Source organism: Aspergillus piperis, assembly GCF_003184755.1.
Source record: "Aspergillus piperis CBS 112811 unplaced genomic scaffold BO85scaffold_6, whole genome shotgun sequence".
Taxonomy (NCBI): Eukaryota; Fungi; Ascomycota; class Eurotiomycetes; order Eurotiales; family Aspergillaceae; genus Aspergillus; species Aspergillus piperis.
In genome coordinates this window covers 1,097,499-1,116,874 of record NW_020291596.1, presented here as the reverse complement: position 1 = coordinate 1,116,874, position 19,376 = coordinate 1,097,499, and the positions used below count along the sequence as shown (strand labels likewise).

The window sequence follows — 19,376 nt, the reverse complement described above, 5'->3', positions numbered from 1 at the left end:
CGACGAATGCGCTAATCTCCAAAAGCAAGCAAGCGACCGCGGCGCGGCCGGCAAAATTCTATTTTTACAAAAAAGTTGATGCAAGAAAGCAGCCCTCGACAGGAAGCCAGCAAAAAAAGAGATTGGGAGAAATAAGGGAATGGGATATGTCGGGTCGTGAGCAATGGGCCCCGGGTGGGAATATGAGTTATTCCATCCCACGAGCTCGTAGCCAGGTCAACCAAGGGAGACTCAAACGAGGTATGCTCTTCGCTGAAAACCACCAGTTCCGATCTTGGACTGCGCCATTCTTGACTCCGCCAATACAACGCCAGGCAAATGATCGATCAAAAACAGGGAGGCCGAAGGACTCGGTGACTGAAAGAGATACATTCCCGCACCACCTTCACTTTTCTTGTTTTCCTTGTCGCCGTGTAGATTGGCATGATTGTTTCTTTAGTGTTGTGGTGTCGTAGGAAAATATAGAGTAAGATCAAGTTTAGAAGAATAGAAGGAAGAAAAGGAATTGGAAAAGTGTAAAGGAATGGAATGAAGAATGTGCAAGAATCGAAAAGCTTCACAGATCCCAAGGGCCAGCCTCAGTATCGGTCGTCTGGTCTCTCATTGAGTTGAATGACCAAGGACTTTAGTGATGTTGCCTCCGGAGTCCAAAGTCCCGGACGCCGGCACCGCCACCACCCTTGGGGCCGAGCCAAACGATCTCAATCACACTGTGGCCTTCGTCTTCTTCACGCACATACCACTGGTGCACATTGTCGCCAACCACGAAGGCATCACGCAACAACCAACGATCCTTTGTGACACCTTCCTGATCCCGGTTGCGGAGGGGTCCCAGGCGGGCCTCGTAACCACGGGGGTCCTCCTCCCAGGTCTTCTCAGTGTGGTCAAAGTTGATCGCATCATCGGGTGTGTTCTCATCGTAAGTGTACTTGACGAGCGAGTATCCGTTGGTGAACACCCAGAAAGTACGAGTGGAGCGACCAGTAGCGTTGTTGACGATCTCTTCCTGGTCAAAAACCCAGCGGCGCAGAACCGAGCGGCGACCGGCAGCGGCAGCCACAGTGGTCATCTTAACAACATCCTTGGTGTACCAGCTGTTCCAGTGGTGCAGAGACTCGATCTTGCGGCCAGACTCGTAGACACCGTCAACCTCACCCTTCATGTCCATCTGGTACAGTGAGGGCCAGAGGGTAAGAGGGGTCTCTCCGTATCTCTGGATGCACTGGCCGAGCTTCTGGTCACCAGGCTGCTCACCCCACGACTGGCACTCATCGTAGTATTCCTCCAGAACATCGAGGAGAGGCTTGGAAACGAAAACACCAGCACCACCGAAAGCAATGTGGCCGAAAGTATCCACCTGCCAGCTAGCCTCAGACAGGGCACCAATGTAATGCTTCTTGTTCACATCGAAGAGCTTAAGCTCCTCAGCGATGGTCGGCAAGGACAGGAAGAAAGTGTCATCATCGATGAAGCTGACCCACTGAGTCTGAGGGCGCTTGGTCCGGATGGTCTCAGCGAATGCCTGGACCAGGCCGAAGTAACGAGCAGTGAAGTCCAAAGGAGACTGGATCAGGGTCAAATCCAAGCCACGGTTGCGGAAGTAGGCCTCCTGCTTGGGAATGTCGTCGTCCGATTCCGGAACAAGCACAATCAAGCCAGCCTTGGTGTTTCCGTAGGAGTACAGCAGGGAAGGAAGCAGACGGTCCAGACGGTCAGCAGTGGTAGCCAGACCGAACAAAAGCTTATCGGTCTCGTCCACATCGTTATCAGCAGCAACGTTGACGTCGATGATCGGAGGGCAAGGCAGGGGCTCCTCGTTCTCGGGCGACACGACCATACCACGCTCCATAACGGTCATCGGAGGGAGCACTGGGACTTCGATATCCTCGAGCGAGTTGAACTCGGTCTTGGGGCTCACATGGTGAGGACGGAAGTAGGCACGGGTGTAGTTCTTGCGAGGAAGCCATTCGCTGAAGGGCAGAGGAGCCTGAAGACCAGGGTCCACGTCGCAGGCCTTCGATGGGGGTGTCGGTTGCAACTGGATTTGCGGGGTTGAACCAGCGACGCGATCGGCTGGATGCTTAAAACGCAGAAGGGCAGCCTGGTCGAAGCGCTCGACGCACCAGAAAAAGAACCCAATCGAGAAAAGGGCGATCAGAGGGAAAACCGTCTTCATACGGAACATCGGCATTTTGGCGGTATTATTATGAGTATTCTTGAACATGTGAGATTGTAGAAGTCGGTGACGAGTTTATTAAAATTTATTTTTCTCTCGTCTCAAAAGCACGTCAACCGGAAACGAATGGTTGTCGTCTCTGAAACCGTTTTCGCAAGTCGTCACGTATGGAAATATGGTGTAAAGAGTGGAATTGGCTGATAGAAAACTGATCCTGAGCAGGAAAGATTTTTCTATTGCCTGGTAGACTGTCAACGAAAGGCTGGCAGCGTCGAGACCTGCGACACGGTCACGGAAAGGGGTGAGAAGCCCCGGAAGAAATTATGGGGGGCAGAAAGCCGCAGGAAACAAGTAGTAGCGAGGAGAATGGAAAAAACCCCAAAGAGAACAGGCCGACGAAATCGCGACCAAACGGTGCGTCGAGGGCTCAAAGAAGAGAGAACAAGAGGGGGGAGACGAGCGCTGAGTGTCGAGGGGTTGAGGATGTCGCGAGAGGAAAGGGAAAAGGGGAAGAAGGATACGGAGGGGGGGAGAAGAGTTCGAGAAGTAGAGGAAGAAGATGAGGGCGGAAGACAGGAGAGACAGGCGACTGGGAGCGATCCCAAGTGGGAATGCCGAATACTGGACCACGGGTTGGGCTGGGGCCAAAGCTCCTCCACTGGGTAATTTAATCTGCAAATATTAAGCTCAGCCCGTCTCTGGCCTGGCTGATTCTTGCTGTTGGTTTCTTGCTGGGCAGATTAAACGACGGAAGGGGTCTGTTCAAGTTGCAGAGAAGTTATTTTGCTTCCTTTTCCTTTTTCTAAGACAAGCAGCAGCCAAGTGTTGCACGGCAGAGAGAACGAGAGGAAGGTAAAAGAGAAAGCAAGAGAGAGAGCATCAAGTGAGGTGAAAAAAACACTAGCTGGTCCGGATCGAGGAGGGCGATAGATGATTATTTTTATCTTGAAATAAAAAAAATAATAATCATAATAATGCTCACTCACTGTCTTCGACTTCCTAACGAGGAATTTACAGAATTTACACCACGATGATGCTTAGTGTTCTTATGCTCGGCCTGTTGACGCCTCCCGCTGTATGCCAAGTTATTTACTGTTCCTTTCCATTTCAATCTTTTGTATTCTCTCTTTTTTGTTCTTTCTCTTTTCTTTACAGTATCCTGCTTTGTTTACACACACACCTTTCCTGCCACCTCTTACGCTCTTTCTTTGCGCTTCAAGAATCATAGCTGTTCCTGCCTCTGGACGAGATTTGTGTGAGTTTCCTGAATACGGCACTGCCCACCACCCACCTATTTTTTGATGCCGATCCCTGACTGAAGGAAGAATGTCGATGGGCGGATCTTCACTGCTCCACCCGGCCGGTGGCGGGTAATTTTCAATCTCGGATTTCGGACCCTTGCGAACTTGTGATACGGAAACGGCGGCCGTTCATTCCTCGACGCGTTGACAGTCGTCGTCGTCGTCTTCGTCTCCATCTCGACCTCCACGAAACAATTCATCGTCAATGGCATAGCATGATGCCTCCGCGTCTCAGGATATCATTCTGTGACAGTAGTAGATCCAGGGAATGCCCCGATACATCGAATCATATTAGTTGACAGATCTCAAGAAGTCAATGCATTTCCCCAGGCTTTGTTTTCCCCCTCCCTCCCCTCTTCGATGTACAGTACATGCGTGGATGCGTATCTCCGCCCAGATCCTCCAAGTACCACATGGATGCGCAGAAGTCCCTACAGCAGAGTCAACTGATCAATCAAGCGCCTCCCGGAGAAATCAACATGGTCTACAGAAATAGAACATCACCGGAAATCCTATTCAGGCTCATTATTCTCCGGCTTTTCTGCCTTACTGTCCCTCTTGGTATTTGTAAATGTTATACTTCTAGGCTTGCGTCGACCATTTTGAGGCAATCCCGTTCTACTAGGTTGGTTACTAGAGAGACCTGGTAGCCTTCATGATGGAATGTTCAAGAGAGTGATCACCGTTGCTCGTCTATCTTAAACCGAACCCTCTTGGTAATACGAAAGACTGTATGTCTTTTCCCTTTCTTATTCTTTTCCATGATGTTTGTGGTGGTACGGATAAAATGACAGCTGGTCTCTGGCTGCTTCTGGACTCCAGCATCAATCCTCCATACATTCTCGGAATGTTCCAGCGGGTGGACCACCTCGGGCGGACTGCTATTCTTATCATCCCGCTCTTTCTTCTTTCCGGACACACTGATAGCACAAAGAATTAATGCAGACAGCGAATGCGTCCACCACACCCATTTTCACACCTTCAGATCCGCATGCGCATTCATATCCATGTCCGGCGCCTGAGACATTAATCCGTCCATTCATTCATATTCCAACTTCACAAACAGGGTGTAATACCCTGTCGAATGTCAGAACGCCTTACAGAGTAACCAACCGGCTGGTTGGTGCAGCTAAAAAAGATGGAAACTTCGATCTGCGCGGTTGCCCGCTGTTTCAGCCAGTGAGGAAAGACCCTTTAGGGGCTCGCTGGGCCGGTGGCCCCACGGGCCGCGTGTCCTTCCCTCCCCCTTCTCCATCCAACCATCCATTCTCCTATTCTTGACTCTCGCTCTGCCTCTTCCCCCGTAGTCACGGTGTATCGGGTATAGTATCAGCTCATACCCTGATTCAGTCCAGTGGTGTCCGCGGAAGTGAAACTAGGCTCGTCATGGCCACCAGCGTGCGGACCATTCAGATTGGTAGTGGAAGACTGACCACAACAAGGTACCTTCGCTCTTCAGCACTAGGCCGATAGACTAACAGTATACTACTCTACTGCTGGGCTGGGCTTGCCTTAACACATCCACCGGTCGGCAGGGTTTACCTCGACGCATCTACTTAGTGTCGGATAGAAACCCTCAGATCCGGACAGCGGAGTCTTCCGTGATCCTGTTGGTCTTGTTTTTCAGCTGCCTTTCCATTGCCACGTACTGGGGATTAACAGACGAATCCCATCCAACTCTTGGGACCAACATCCTCTGATTTTTGTTCTATGTATAGTGCCACCACCAACTGAATAACCGCTCCACGAGTTTTTGGAGAGTGGCAAAGTGTGGCCGTGTGGTTGAGCCTCATGAGTGGACATGGGCTGAGCGGATTGCCTCCAGACTCTCGGCCTGTACCTGGTGGTTCCTCTGGTTGAAAGTGGTTCTGTTACTTCCCGTCAGCTGGTCCAACCACCCACGTTTCAGTGGAAATTTTGCAATCTCATAAGTTACCTCCGCCTTGAACAGCCCGCCCGGACGCGCGTACGTCGTACCTGATACTTTCTCCCCTCGTCACTCGGCAGCTTGTTATTGATGGATTGTTCAAGCTGCGTACCCGCGGAGGGGTAAACCCCAGTCAAACTGCAAGTGGGCGCTGAAAAGTAAAATGTTTGCGACATCATCCGACCCAATCGCAGGCATCCATCAGCAATCGTGTCGCCGCCCCCCCTCATCCATCCTGGATTGACCGGGCTGGCGCCATCGTGAACACCTGAGTAGTCAGTCAACTCCGTAGATATAATTTATTTCACACAAACGTTTCTTCCTACCGTGCGCACGGCAGGAAAGGAAGGAGTGAGGGATCGACATTGTGGTCGTTTCGCAAGCATGACCAACTTCGCTAAAAAACATTGCCGGACGATTAAGCTTGAACGCCAGCCTTGGCAGCTGTCACCTACACACCCATTTGATGGACCCTGACACTCTGTCAACAATCTCTGTGCATGAGATGCATGATACATCCAGCTGTCCTGTGGCATTGAGTTCAGCTCTCCCCAGGATTTCCTACTGGTTTACTGCAAACCATTCGTCAGTCTTTCACTGCCCAGCCCAAATCGTAATTGCCATCCCAGATGGGCGGTCTAAACTCCAATGCAAGCACTTCCCTCCCCCTGATCATCATCCAGCCATCGCCATTCGGTCCAGTGTTGTTCACCCAGAGCCGAGATGCCAAGCACACCATTATGGGCCTCCGTCGCTGTTTAGGGAAGGATGTGCACCCGTTCAGGTTCGACTGCCGTCCTTCTCTTACCGCAAAGGGACGATAGCACTCCGTAGTTATGGATCCAATGTCCAAAGGAAAACGAACAATGACATCAATTGGAAGAGAGGAGGGTCCTCCGTTCAGGGTCCATGTCGCTCTTTTCCGACGCCCGGTTCTTCCCAAGCCACCTGAATGAGGTAGAGTACGGAACGGCATCCAGCAAGTTCCTTAGATGGAGTCACGCTATGCCTTCTGCGTATCCGGGAACCCTGGGCAAAAAAACATTAGCCCGTCATGGAACAGACCGACTCAATTCGAAAAAAACCACCTGCATAGTTTGCCAGCGTTTTCATACTACTCATACGGACACCTGGTTAGTCGATAATAGTTTTTACTGCAAGTCCACCACCAACGGTCACCCGTTATCCTGATAGGCCAATTGCCGCGAGCATGCAATCGGCCACCAAAGTAGTAATCAAAGCCCGAAAGCGAGAATAATAAAAGCTTGGAAAGGAGGAAGAAGACCACTCTGGCCAGAACCATGGTATAGTTATCATAGTAGATAGTAAGTAATGATGCCATATTCCGCCATAATGAGTATACATACATAATACTAATGAATATATGAATGTACACGCGTCTCAATATTCGACATTCTCTTCTCCAAACCAGACAGAGAGAGAGCCTTCCAACGCCTCTGCATTAGCATCATATCACAACAAAGAAAAAAAAAAGTTTTCTCCTCTACTATCATCCAACTTGCCAATTTAACCTGCAGATAAGGACTATCTAAAAGGAGTAGGGAACCCGGAAATTAAGCGATATTAAAGTGAACACCGATTAGTCTACTTTGTATCTAGTCCGTTAATCTACCCGTGGACTATAGGATCTTAGCCCGCCGATAGAGCGTTTCAGATGCAAGATTTCGAGAAATGAATTGTGGGTAACAGAATTATTATGTTGTCTCAAAACGGGTAGATAGATAGATAGTGGGCAAGTAAGGTAAATGTCTCAGACTGATTTACTAGGCTTTGTTATTTGCGGTGTACTCCGTAGATCTGGATTAATTGACTTGTGTGGTCTTGTTACTGTTATATTATAATAAGCTTTGGAGGATTGATGGGTAGTTTATGTGATCTGAAACAGAGTGTATATTTGATCTACTGAATTTGTGAGATGTAGATTGGATTTTTCATTGTACTCTGTTGTATGATCATGTATATTTTAATGTAGATCTGTCGGAGCAGATCAGATGATGATTGTGTGTTTTATGTAGATGTTGGTTGGTGATATATTACCCGACGTGGTAGGTAGATGGTCGAATCGGGCTGTCACTTCAATTATTAGTTGGAAGTGTGTATATTCGAATACTTAAAGATACTGTTGTTATTATTATTAAGTACTTTGAGGGTATATAATCTAGGGACTATGCATATTTTCGTATGCTCTACACCTAGGAAAGAGTGATACGTAGTCGCTCATAAGTACCCAATGATGCAATTTGTCTTTTTGATGTCACAATGTAGACTTTATCGAGAATATTCTCGATTGAGAAGGCACTGATTCAAGGATGAGGGGTCAGTACTAATAGAGTATAGTGCTAGTAGTGCATACTTAACTCCTACAGAAAGGTACATCTGCTCATACCGTTGTATCTTTATCGCTAGTAACTTCGTTGAGAAGCACTGAAGCTGCAATGATAAAGATAGAGAGAGGAGAGAGAGACTGTGAGTGTGAGTGTGCAATATAAATGCCATATGTATACTTATAAGAGTATTATTATGAAACATGTTCTCAGGGTCTGTTCAAAGCATTGCTGACAGTACCATCACTGCAGGGGGCTTGCTGACATGGTCAGACAGACCTCATGGTTGTACACCAACGGTAATGATGAACTGGCACAGCTGGTTCTCACCATCAACGGTTAAATAATCCCCCTTGCGTGGGGGGCCAAGAACATAATAACAGTCCTGCCGAATAAAGTGGCTAATCTACACGCACGACATAGTAGTCTTTTATTTGAAGAGACGATGTGATTGTGTTTCCACTTAGATGACACCTGACAATAATACCCAATGGACTAGTCGTTACTACAGACCGATCCAATGCGGTCACAGCTCATTTGTCAGTCTTGACATCAGTCTGTATGACTGTCATCTGCAGCAGTACCTGCTTGATCCTTGTCCGGCGATGAAGCCAGATAGTTCGGAGTATCTATCGGACGATGGGATTCGAATTGCGACGACAGTATATTCATGGACGAGCCAAGGACCAAACCAACATTATTCAATTCCACATCATGTTTGATTTCATAGACGCGGCCGAAGTAAATGCGAGCGCTGCGGGGCAGTACTGTTGATGGCTGCTCAATTTTAAGGCGAATAGGTTGACTGGTCATTCTTGCTTCTTCTGGCAATGGGTCGGGGATGTACTTCGACAAGTGGAGGATAGCATATAGCTCCTGATCAGGTTGGTTGGAACATCCTCTTCCTGAGTAACTGTATTGATATTTGTCAATAACCTGATGTGATGGAACTGGGAATTCTTGAGGCGAGAGGATCTCACGTATGTATTCCCAGACAAAGGCAGGATTTAGTACCCTGCTGGACGACCACGAATCGGCGGATGGTGATGACTCCTACCCAGGGGTCCATATTCCAGGTGGGAAGGTTATATTCGTTATCCGTCATTTCTTCAACTTCTGACGCGGATAGAACAGGGCGATCAGTGCTCATCTCATCTAGATATATATAACCTTTCCTTTCGTCAAGACTCGATAGTACATCGTGCAGATTTTCAAACGTCTCATGATGATATAATCTGAAGTGTCTGTCAAGCCAGAAGTTCTTTGGAAATCGAATGTCACCAGTGCACAAATGACATTGAATTTGTCCATCCTCTTGGAATTCGCCATATCGAAACATTGCTTTCAAAGGAAGCTTTATGATATCCTCGTAATTCTTCTTTTGTCGAGTAAGTCGTTCTTTCTCTCGTTCACACGGGTCTGGATTGGAGTCCAGTGGAGTCCATTTTGAGGGAAGAGGTGTGCACTCGATGTCTTCATCTCCTGTGGCTGTCGATAAACCTCGCATAGCCACGGTAAACACCCGCCCAGGTCGGAAGAAGTCAATTGGTTTGGGGACCTTTTCGAATTCTGGGAGATACATTAGTTGGTACACATTGCAGATTGTACCAGTACTTACTAGGTCTTGCACAACATGTATCCCTTCCCGTGATCATTGCGCTGAGTCTGACACCCGGGAATTCAGTCCTTTCATCGATCCATCTTGGAGTGACACTTGCACTTTTCCAAGCATCATCATCAGAACTAGGGGAATATTAGGCACCTCTCCCCTCGGGTATAGACACAACATACTTGGAGTAGCAAGCCATTCGTAAGAGGCTACTCAAAGACAACAGATTAGAATGGAGGATGCTAGATAATCTCTGAGCCGATATCATCATAGATATAGTCAGTGAATGTCAACAGCATATATTAGATAAACAAACCTCATCTGTCATCTCTGATGATGGTTTACCCGGTGAGAAGATATCCTTCAGTGCCAATCCAGACCATCCAGCTTGAGATGCACGAATACCTTCTAATCTGTTTACAAAGCCATTGATGGCCTCGCTCATCTTGCTCGCCAAGAAGCGGATGGCATTCAAGGTCGATTGAGTCAACTGATTAGACGCCCTGAGTTGTTCCACCTGAAGTAGGGCTTTATGGACAGTAAGAAGCCGTGAAGATATAGTCCGGTACTCTCTAAAGAAGCCATTTGTTTCAGACAGCTCCTGGTAGAGCTTATAAGCAAGTCTTGCACACGCCAGTATATCACCGACACCAGTACTAAGCATCATGATGATCTTTGAGTAGTTGGAGCCCCAAGCGGCCGGGAAGCTTATGATATGCTGTCCTGGACACTAAGAAATCCTCCACTAAGTTCATGCGCAATCGCGACTGTTTTTTCTTTTCTTAAGAGAAATGCTATGTTTATCTAATGCGTCATTGACAATGGGCTGGATAGTTGGGTCGACAGGGAAGCGAAGAAATAGAGTAATGGAAGTAACCATAGTGCCGGTGATGTAGTGGGAAAGGTATAATTGGGAGATACTAGCTGACAGACACCTATGCTGCAAGGCTGAGGATGTAGCCTAGTCTAGCCATCTATGGCGTGTCTTACATCTACTAGCTGTCATTCTAATAGGTTGGATATGAACGACCTCATCTCTGGTAGGACAATAACAAATTCACTCGTATATGTTTTATCTTTATTCACATGTAACTCACAGGAGGTCTGTGACCCTTTCATGTTCCTGATACTTCTATGCATGACATGCTGATGACCGGAGAAAGCGAAAGGCGAAAAAGACCGTCTTAATAACAGCGGTTAATTTGAAACCGAAAGCGGGAAGAATCAATTAGAGTGCTGAGCTCCCGGGCCAATCTGCGTTGCATTGGCTCGGAGGGTATGAAAGGTGGTGGGCTGTACGACAGAGGTTGAAACCCAACGGTCCGCTTGTGTAAACACGGGCTGTATGGTTGCAAATGTAGAAAGTTACACACGGCAAGGTGTTGCAGAAAGCGGAGTGCATGATCACATGGATAGGATAGGGATACAGCAATCTTTCAAGGTTACTACAAGGGAATACACATGACACGGTAGTGGCCTTGGTAATAAATTATTTGTGAATGGTCTTATCTAAATCATTACTACAGCATATTTACATGCGGGTTGCTCTGCAACCCACATCATTCCTCATAGGCACCCTCCCGGTCCTCGAACTTCATGAATTCGTGCTGAGCAGCCTCCTCCCCCATGATCAGCTCCCATGCTTTCTTGACCGTGTCGATCAAGGAGTCATCAAAAGCAAGGTCTAGGCTGACAGGTGGGAGGCATATGACGCTCTTAGACGGACAGCTTAAATCAGCGTTGTGGGAGGCGCCTCCGCCCAGCTGCGTATAACGCAGGGACCACAGGACTTTCGTGTTCGGATCGGCAGCTGACTGGAGAAGCTTTTGCACAGCAGCTTCAATCATTGACTGTCCTTCTGAACCGGGTATGCTGACACTACTATACACAACGCCTGATAAACAGTTAGCAACATGTCACAAGACAATGTAACTTGCAAATTGAAAAAGAGTGAAAGCTCATGATCAGTTCGTAGAAGTTTGCATCAATGATGTATCAGGCAATGTAGATAAGTTTTTAAAGGAAAGTCATCATATGAGCAGGGGGAAGGGGAAAAGATGAAGAAGAAAAAGTGGTAGCTTACATTGTCCAATAGGGCACTCGCCCGTCTCGCTGGAGTGGACTAGAGTGTACACCGGTGGTGCATCATCAGCACCGCCAACAGAGCTTCCCGGGAATACCACCACCGCTCCAACAGGGATTGGTCCACCCTCTGCAGTAACGGGGAAAAGGTTCGCAAGGGGAGATGAGACGATGGAGATGGATCGAGCCACTTTGTCGCACTCCAGAGAAGGGCGAGATGCGGCAGGAAGATCCCAATTCGAGCCAACAATGTACCGGGACTTGACCGATTCATCATTGGCCAATTGAATCTGTATGCGCGACTGGTCATCGGGTTCCTGCTCTGGTGAAGGTCCGATACACTTGACGCCAGTATTCAGGACATACACACCACCTCCCACGGCAAGAGCGCGACAACCGACCTGAGAGATCTCAGAGCCACCGCCCCATTTGACCGAGAGAGCCCCAAAGCCGGGACCAAAAACACCAATAGATGACAAGTGTCTCTTGATGCGTGGGAGGGCATATTTGGCCGATGTTTGGTTAGGAGCAGCCTGTGATAGGCAAAGCGAGAGTAGGGGACCGTGAAGCTCAGTGGGCACCTGAAACTTCGTGGCTAGATACTCAGAGAAGGGTGCAGTAAGACCCTCCTCATCCGAGGACGGATCCGGTCCTTCCGACACATCCCCACTCTCCTGAGCCTGACCAAGATGACGAAGAAACCTCATCAGAGTTCTCTTCGACTTCATACTGATCACATCGTCCGCAAAGACATCCTCCCGACTGCCAGGGACACGATAGAGACGACTGCTATCGTCAGCCTCCGGTTTGTAGATCCACCAGCTTCCCACAGCTTGGAACTCCAATTGCCGGTAGACCTTGGAGGAAACCAAGGTAGGCAAAAGTTGTGATCGGGAGTAGATCAATTGCGGCGACAAGGAGAGGGTATATGCACGAGAGGACGCAAGTTGACCCGTGGAATCCCCGGAGCTTTCGGAGCAGACGCTAGCATGTTCAAATGGGAGCTCCCCGGTGTCTAGCTCACCAACACGAGTCAGCAGGGGCCATGCGGTCGCTTAGACTGGGGAGCTCCTACCCTCGTTCACTTTAGCAGCCCACTCCTCGGCTTCCTGAAGGCTAAAAGCTGCCTCAGGACCACCGTAGTATGGATTTCTGTCAACATGGAGAACGTTCTTACCTGACCTGGAAAGGGCCCTGGCAAGAGACGTTAGCTGTAAGCAAATACAGCATTGACTGAAGGTAGCTCACAGAGCTAGAAGTGACTGGGCCAATCCAGTGCCAGAGATCGTCACGTCCCATGGCGTGTCCGCGAGGGATTCCATAGTGATGACGGCCGAACTGCAAGCAAGCTAAATGGAGGGGCTTAGTGCTATATCGATGTCTGATGAGCAAGCTCAGCGAGCATCACATTTGGTCACAAGCTCCTAGAGACGTTTGTAGCAAGTATCTTCAGCCCATAGGTGAGGACTGAAGATCATGCGCTGAAGACGAGAAAGAATTTCAGAAACGAAAAGAAAATCGAGGGACACGCGAAGAAATACGGGACCCGCACTGGCCCACCACGTGACTAAGTACTTAGCTAAACCGTTATTGAAGACCTAGTAAGGTGAGGAAGCAACAGACATTGAACACTTACATGCTAAATAAACGTAGACCTAGTCACCATTTGCTCTACATGTCATAACTTCCTTTTTCATGCAGCACGAGGGAGTTACCAGTGTTGATGGAGACCCGGTGGCTACTGATATCAACGCAGTTGGCTGTAGTATGAGCGTTGGGCCTCCTTCTCACAGACAGAAAACAAAATAGTAAACTCAATAGCTGAACTTTATTTTGTAGCTTAGTTGACCTGATATTAACACCATATCTATGCTATTGCAGCTCTTCAAAACTATATTTACCGTTCGTTGTTGTAGTTGCCTGAGGCTACAATAAATGGGACTATTCCGAAAGAAGCTAGACTCGACAAACGGGAGCCGCTTAAGGAGGATTTCGCCCACAACCAGAGCTTCTTTCCTTCTTCACACCACTCCTAGTGCTCTGCACAGGCAGACTGCTTGTTTGTAGCAGTTTCGTCGTCTTCGTACAAGCCTTCACTGGTCTTGTGCTATAGGAGTGGTAGATAGACATTTCACTCTGTATCTGCTGCTCCGGATGGTAACATCTGATGGAAGCGGTTCGTTTTGTAGTGAAACATTCCTATTTCTAATCTGTAATCTGTTTCTATTTGAAGCTGCCGTTGCGCTGCAGACGTCAACCCGAGGCGACTGTAGTGTGTCGACGGACGTGGCTCTGCTATGTAATGAACGCGCAGCTGCTCGTGCTCTGCATTGCTCTCGGAAGAGTGCAGTGCTGAGTTACGGTCCCAACGTCTGCCATCGATGCCAACAGCCCGTATCATGTCTGAAGACCGCTGTTGCTGGGATGCTGTATAGCTTTTGCGGATGAGTGCCCATAACCATCTGCTATAAGACCCCTCACTCATCCCCCGTCTCCTCCACGACTCTGGCACGGAGAATCTTCACCTCATCCATAGGCCGGTCTTCCGAGTTTGTCTTGACCAGTCCCATGCGCTGGATCACCCTCATGCCGCTCTTGACGCGGCCGAAAATGGTGTGCTTTCCATCCAACCACGGCGTCGGGGCCAGCGTAATGAAGAACTGACTGCCGTTGGTGTTGGGCCCGCTGTTTGCCATGCTCAGGATTCCAGCACCGGTATGCTTGAGATTAGGATTAATCTCGTCCTCGAATTTCTCGCCGTAGATGGAGCTTCCTCCTCTGCCAGTGCCGGTAGGATCGCCGGTTTGTACCATGAAGTTGGGGATAATGCGGTGGAAGATGACATTGTTATAGTAGCCTCGTTGCGCAAGCGTCGCGAAGTTCTTACACGTCTAGTCGGTAACAATGGTGTCAGTAAAATGTACCATAAGAGGATGGGGTGAGCTTAGAATCTTGGTACTGACCTTGGGCGCATGCGCATTGTAGAGCTCTACTGTGAACGAGCCCTGGGCAGGTTAGCGGGGTATGCTGACGCAGTCGTTCTGGTTATCCATACCATGCTCGTGTCAAAAGCCACATCAGTCGCCATCTTGAGTATAACAAACAGGTGTCAGGTTGTTTACTGGTACTTGTCAAGAAACCGCAGTGAAGAGTTGCGGTTGAGCTTTCTGGCGCGGCGGAGGTCGAGATCCAGTCTTGGCATCCGATGTTCCCATGAATAATGGGCAGTTCGGCCTGCTCCAGTTGCCCAGTCCCTCACCGGCATTGTTAATTTAGATCTTGCATTATTCGCCTGAAAAATCGTCTCACTATTGAATATACAAATCTGTCGCTGTATATTAGCATAGTCACCAGGTTCACTCTACGCAGGACTAGAGTCAGATCATGATTGACATATGGTATCATCGCATGTAGTATTAGTCGCTTTCTAAACAATCAACACTGCTCAAGGATGTGCTTCAATTGCTCCCATCTCTGCGCGGAAATGTCAACCAGCGCCTTGAGCTCCTTCCCATCCACAGCCCATCCTCCATTCTTCTCCATATTCTGGATAACCGTCTTGCCCTTCCCACCTTGCTCCTTATCAACCACAATGCAGACTCGTTCTTGACCCAGTCCTTCCTCATATCCATCAGGATCGGCCAGAATCCACCTCCGCTGAATGCCCTTCCGAGCGCTGTCCTCAATGTTCTTTTCCTCCTCAGCGTCCGGGATAATAACCGCCCTCCAGCCAGCAGCCGCATCAGCCTCGAAAACACAGAACGAGCTTGCGACAGGCAGACCGCGCAAAGACAGCTTATGAGACTCAGAAATCGCATCCGAGCATACAACCATCTCATTATCAACATCCCACCATGCCCGGGGTAGCTTCGTATCGCGCAGTGCAGCCAAAACCGAAGCCCAGGCAGCATCGAAGGGGTTCCCTGCCAAGGAAATGATCATGATATCAATATAGAGCACCCAGAATGCCTTGATCTCCTTTTCCTTGCCGACCTCCTCCCCGCGCTCTACATCCACGTCCATCTGCTCAGACTCATTATGGCGTTCCAGGTCCTCTGGCCCCAGACTAGGCGGCTGGTACCAAATGCGCAGATCCTCGGCCCGGACCAACTTTGTACTATGCAGCAAGTTCAGAATTTTATGGGACAGCGACTGCGCGAGTGCTGACGGGGGTGCGCCAGGGACAAAGCCCGGTGCGCAGCCGGTGCTCAGCGACAGATTCGGGACGAGAAGGTTGAGTTGTTGAATATGCGATTCGTCTTCAGGATCTTCCACTTCCCCATCATCCTCAGTAGGCTTCTTAGTTTGATCGGCGAGTTTGCGACGCTTATTCGCAGATGACGAGGATTGAGACACGCTCCACGAGGCAATGTCGGCAGTGGGGAGGATTTCCGCTCGGACGCCGCATACTGCGGTTGTGTCGCCAACCCTTACGACGGCGCTGCCATTTGTGTGGGTTAGGGAGCCTGTGTTCGCAGATGTGACGCGGAATTGCGAGGGAGCGCGGCCATTGGCTCGAATGGAGGGCTGGTTGCTGGATGCGGGTGGTGAAAGGTGGGCGAGGAGATAGGCGTGAGGTTGGAGTCGGGCGAATTGCGAGGGGGGAAGGGTGAGAGAGGGGGGTGCGGATGGCGCTGTGGAGGCCATCTTGAGCTATTGCTGAAGCCGAAGTAGTCTGCTCAGGATCGACAGGGTGTGAAAATGGTCAATGCAGAGGTAAATGGCTCTATGAACTCTCAGTCTGTATGAGGAGAAATGGTTGACGGACTTTCCATTTTTCTGCGGCAGAATTTCGAACATCTATCGGGGCGGTGAGGAATGCTGGATCTCCACCTACTATACATCACTTTTACTAACATGTCTGATGAAATTGACAGAACATAATTACCTCACAAGCTAACATGAGTTTGAACTGAATATCAGCTATTTTAACTTGGAGTGTCATGGAGATCCCTACATTACCCATCTTTGCTATAATAGAATATATCTCGAACAGCGGACGCTAGTAGTAACATTATAGTATAAGAAGCTTCAATGCAACAAGTCACAGAAAATCAGCTCTGCCTACTAAAAGCTTACTTGAAGAACCATTGAAACACTGATACTATGAGAAGATGAAGCGATCCGGCTGATGCCCAGGCAATGGATGTATTTTCAGAAGTAGTACGCTAATTGTATATTCAAGGGAGCATGTTAGCTTCATCCCCAATGCACATTAGGCATCATGACCGCAGGCGGATGCAGTCCTTACTAGTAATATAGGTAACTTGCTGAACGGCTAGTACATAGCGCTCTATGATTCCTCAGTGTATACACTCTATGCTTACTATCTACTCAAGAACTATCTTATTTCATTTACGTCAAACCATAACCCCATGACAACAACGGCAGTCCGGTCATATTTGGTAAGTAACATTGCGTTACTACCTTGAAGGGATGGAGAATGTTGATGTGACCAAACTTACGTTAATGCTACTAAAGCGTAAAGTGAATGTCCTACACGTGTTGAATGCATCCCCACAGCACTCAGTGTGCGATCAATCTGATATGATCTAAGAGGCCAATAAGAACCGTTAGCTTGGGGAGATGTCGAAGTATCGCGAAAATCCACTTTTGAAAGCCGACCAATAATGACGTGACGGGGGACGCGTCTGGGGGTTCTGATTAATGCGTTATTTAGGATTATTCTAGAAGGTGGTCTGTATTCACTGTGAGAGGTTAAGGCTACGGGGTGTGTTATAGAATGAGATAGTGGGTCACGGCTGCGACAGAGAGATTGTGATAGGAGTATGGTTATCTTGGTGTATATGAGTATATATCCAAACTTGAGTGGAAAGAACCAAACTATATATGGTATAGACAGGGTGTTCTATGGTAATAACATATGACAATGATAAGGGTATCAGTGATGGGGCAAAGAGCAAACAACCGAACGCCAAAATGTAGATAAATCAGGCAGAAAACTATAAGCAGTGCTTCTATAGTTCTTAGCAGAACATGAAATGTCATGGCCGCTGGGGCTCATCATCTGCCTTACGCTTCCTGCTCATCCCTTCGTCAACTTCCAGAATCTTAGAATCCGTATCGGCGAATGGTTGTACTCCATGGTCTTCCTCGTCATCACCGTCTTCAGCTTCGACCTTCTCCCAATCATCGTCATCATCCCCTCCAGGCGCTTTGCGCTGGTCTTGACGCTTGTTGATGGGAAGGATTTCCTCTTTAGGCGCATCAGTCCATTGGAGAACAAGCTTGACTATTTTTGCGCCAGAAGGCTTCAGGCGCCGGTAGTAATTCTCCACTATACCATCTTCCACCTTGAATCCTCGTGCGATGTACCACTTCAGACCATCTTCGTTGGCCTCGTGGACATGCGCTGTGACGGTGCGAATGTTGTAATGCTTCACCAGGTCTGAAACTTGTTGATCTGGTCGCGAATCGGATGAAGTAGAAGATGACAAGGAACTGGACGAGTAGAGTAGCGAGTCTAGAAGCGATGCTGCGATCCCACAGCCTCGATAGGGCGACAGTAGATGAAGTGTTTGAATGTAGAGATTCGTCGGCTCGGAATTCGACCGGCCTTGCAAGATTCCGGCAGTAGTCGGCGGCAACCGCTCCAATCGGCACCTGATGCCTCCAATAACTTTGTCTGATCCAGTTGTGGGGGTCTTCAAGCCCGTTGAAGGGGATGGCGCTGCAGAGGTGGGAGCAGCGGCTACCGGATGATCATGATAGACGGCCACGCGGGACAGCGACGAGATCACGGGGTCAGTGATGGTGGCTGTGTAGAAGGAGTTCGGATAGCGAATAGGAAGCAGCAAGCCCGTGATTCTAGTCAGTGAAGGGATGTGAGCTGTGCTCACAACTTCGACGGTAACATGCGGGTGCGGAGTGGGGTAGCCTGATGCGATGGGCTTTGGGTATGGCACAGCTTGAAGGGTTGAGTCCCGGCCTGCTGGAGGCTGAAGTTTGGATGCCAGACTCACGGAAGACGAGCCAGAAGAGGGAGGAACGACGATAGCTGGTGGGCCCTTAGGTGGCCTGGTGTGAGAGTTGCTTGAAGACGGTGAAGTTATCGTACTTGGAGCCTGAGGGGAAGACAAAGGTGGAGAAGTGGGCGCTTTGGATTGATGCGCCCTGGCAAAGAACTGAAAAGCCATGGTTGGAATAAGGGTAAATGTGATGTGTAAGCCACGCTGTTCAAGTGGTATCTTCCCCTGAAGCAGTCTCCAAGGTATACCAAAGAAAGAACACCGAGAAACACGTCGAGGAGAGAGCGGGGAGAAGCAGAGCGCCAGCAGACGAAGAGGGGAACCCAACGCGATCCAAAAGCGGTGGACGAAAACGGCGAGAGAAACGCGGAGATGCGATAAGATAAGATCGGGCGGTCGGACAAGTTCAAAGAGGCAAAGGCCAGCGCAAAAGAGCCTCTGTCCACGTCCTCCGATCTAGGATTGCCCCTGGTGCTGCACCTTCACTTGCCGTCTTGGTCTTGTTTTTTGGCTGCGTCACACAGTATATCGTGCCCTTTCTATATATGTTGCTCTATCGGATGTGAAGCCAAGGTGAGTTGCCCCCCCTCATGGTAATGGCCGTGCGCGCAGTCCGCTGATTCTCCCTACCGTGGGTGTTTCCCGCCCCCGGGTTATAGACGCCATTCACTCCCCGCCAGACAGATGGACTCTACGTGCTATCGTCCCTGTGTACTATTTCTTTGAGACATTCTTTATAGTGGGAGTCGGGCACTTGCTTTATTGCTCCCTTGTTTGGACCTACACAGTCGGGTAGTCGTCTATTACGCCATTGTTCCCTCCATCCGCATCCGTTAAGCGGCCGGTAAACCCCGACCCAGATTTGCCTTCGAACACCCTGCGCAACCTACATGGCGCCATCGGTTTGATACTGGGGATAATCGTTCAGAGTTGTGTGGAAGCAGCTG

General features: G+C 49.1%; 8 protein-coding genes across 8 annotated transcripts; 1 reads left to right on the top strand and 7 right to left on the bottom strand.

Annotated features, from left to right (window-relative positions):
- Positions 1-625: 625 nt before the first annotated feature.
- On the bottom strand, positions 626-2,224 carry gfsA (glycosyltransferase family 31 protein; the record flags this gene model as incomplete). The annotated part of the gene is made up of 1 exon (XM_025655895.1): positions 626-2,224. The coding sequence occupies one exon, from the start codon at positions 2,222-2,224 to the stop codon at positions 626-628; it is 1,599 nt and encodes a 532-aa protein (XP_025517147.1).
- A 159-nt stretch (positions 2,225-2,383) lies between these two features.
- Positions 2,384-2,879, top strand: BO85DRAFT_265923 (uncharacterized protein). The gene has a single exon (XM_025655051.1). It carries the CDS (start codon positions 2,543-2,545, stop codon positions 2,840-2,842), a length of 300 nt encoding a protein of 99 aa, XP_025517146.1. The 5' UTR covers positions 2,384-2,542; the 3' UTR covers positions 2,843-2,879.
- A 1,881-nt stretch (positions 2,880-4,760) lies between these two features.
- BO85DRAFT_448181 (uncharacterized protein) lies at positions 4,761-5,420 on the bottom strand. Its single transcript, XM_025659881.1, has one exon. It carries the CDS (start codon positions 5,278-5,280, stop codon positions 5,101-5,103), a length of 180 nt encoding a protein of 59 aa, XP_025517145.1. The 5' UTR covers positions 5,281-5,420; the 3' UTR covers positions 4,761-5,100.
- A 2,756-nt stretch (positions 5,421-8,176) lies between these two features.
- On the bottom strand, positions 8,177-10,220 carry BO85DRAFT_476863 (uncharacterized protein). Its single transcript, XM_025662801.1, has 5 exons — positions 9,675-10,220; positions 9,541-9,611; positions 9,368-9,492; positions 8,730-9,318; positions 8,177-8,662 (listed from the first exon to the last, which is right to left on the bottom strand). The coding sequence occupies exons 1-5, from the start codon at positions 10,023-10,025 to the stop codon at positions 8,302-8,304; spliced, it is 1,497 nt and encodes a 498-aa protein (XP_025517144.1). The 5' UTR covers positions 10,026-10,220; the 3' UTR covers positions 8,177-8,301.
- A 611-nt stretch (positions 10,221-10,831) lies between these two features.
- Positions 10,832-12,827, bottom strand: BO85DRAFT_448178 (putative Rab geranylgeranyl transferase escort protein). The gene is made up of 4 exons (XM_025659880.1): positions 12,689-12,827; positions 12,516-12,634; positions 11,442-12,455; positions 10,832-11,252 (listed from the first exon to the last, which is right to left on the bottom strand). The coding sequence occupies exons 1-4, from the start codon at positions 12,760-12,762 to the stop codon at positions 10,918-10,920; spliced, it is 1,542 nt and encodes a 513-aa protein (XP_025517143.1). The 5' UTR covers positions 12,763-12,827; the 3' UTR covers positions 10,832-10,917.
- Positions 12,828-13,917: 1,090 nt separating this feature from the next.
- cyp1 (putative peptidyl prolyl cis-trans isomerase (CypC)) lies at positions 13,918-14,528 on the bottom strand (the record flags this gene model as incomplete). The annotated part of the gene is made up of 3 exons (XM_025655924.1): positions 13,918-14,331; positions 14,404-14,445; positions 14,496-14,528. The coding sequence occupies 3 exons, from the start codon at positions 14,526-14,528 to the stop codon at positions 13,918-13,920; spliced, it is 489 nt and encodes a 162-aa protein (XP_025517142.1).
- A 289-nt stretch (positions 14,529-14,817) lies between these two features.
- Positions 14,818-16,180, bottom strand: BO85DRAFT_448176 (3' exoribonuclease family protein). Its single transcript, XM_025659879.1, has one exon. The coding sequence runs from the start codon at positions 16,085-16,087 to the stop codon at positions 14,876-14,878; it is 1,212 nt and encodes a 403-aa protein (XP_025517141.1). The 5' UTR covers positions 16,088-16,180; the 3' UTR covers positions 14,818-14,875.
- Positions 16,181-17,196: 1,016 nt separating this feature from the next.
- BO85DRAFT_448174 (GNAT family acetyltransferase) lies at positions 17,197-18,718 on the bottom strand. Its single transcript, XM_025659878.1, has one exon. The coding sequence runs from the start codon at positions 18,595-18,597 to the stop codon at positions 17,446-17,448; it is 1,152 nt and encodes a 383-aa protein (XP_025517140.1). The 5' UTR covers positions 18,598-18,718; the 3' UTR covers positions 17,197-17,445.
- Between the last annotated feature and the right edge of the window lie 658 nt (positions 18,719-19,376).

Bases quoted from the DNA above. Each gene is read 5' to 3' on its own strand.
- BO85DRAFT_448174 (XM_025659878.1), bottom strand. From the start codon at position 18,597: ATGGCTTTTCAGTTCTTTGCCAGGGCGCATCAATCCAAAGCGCCCACT.
- BO85DRAFT_448178 (XM_025659880.1), bottom strand. From the start codon at position 12,762: ATGGAATCCCTCGCGGACACGCCATGGGACGTGACGATCTCTGGCACT. The intron at 12,456-12,515 runs GTAGGAGCTCCC...TTGGTGAGCTAG, and splicing joins GGCTGCTAAAGTGAACGAGG to ACACCGGGGAGCTCCCATTT. The intron at 11,253-11,441 runs GTAAGCTACCAC...ACTGTTTATCAG, and splicing joins CGAGTGCCCTATTGGACAAT to GCGTTGTGTATAGTAGTGTC.
- BO85DRAFT_476863 (XM_025662801.1), bottom strand. From the start codon at position 10,025: ATGATGCTTAGTACTGGTGTCGGTGATATACTGGCGTGTGCAAGACTT. The intron at 9,319-9,367 runs GTAAGTACTGGT...TGTATCTCCCAG, and splicing joins TACATGTTGTGCAAGACCTA to AATTCGAAAAGGTCCCCAAA. The intron at 8,663-8,729 runs GTGAGATCCTCT...ATATCAATACAG, and splicing joins CTTTGTCTGGGAATACATAC to TTACTCAGGAAGAGGATGTT.
- BO85DRAFT_448176 (XM_025659879.1), bottom strand. From the start codon at position 16,087: ATGGCCTCCACAGCGCCATCCGCACCCCCCTCTCTCACCCTTCCCCCC.
- BO85DRAFT_265923 (XM_025655051.1), top strand. From the start codon at position 2,543: ATGGAAAAAACCCCAAAGAGAACAGGCCGACGAAATCGCGACCAAACG.
- BO85DRAFT_448181 (XM_025659881.1), bottom strand. From the start codon at position 5,280: ATGTCCACTCATGAGGCTCAACCACACGGCCACACTTTGCCACTCTCC.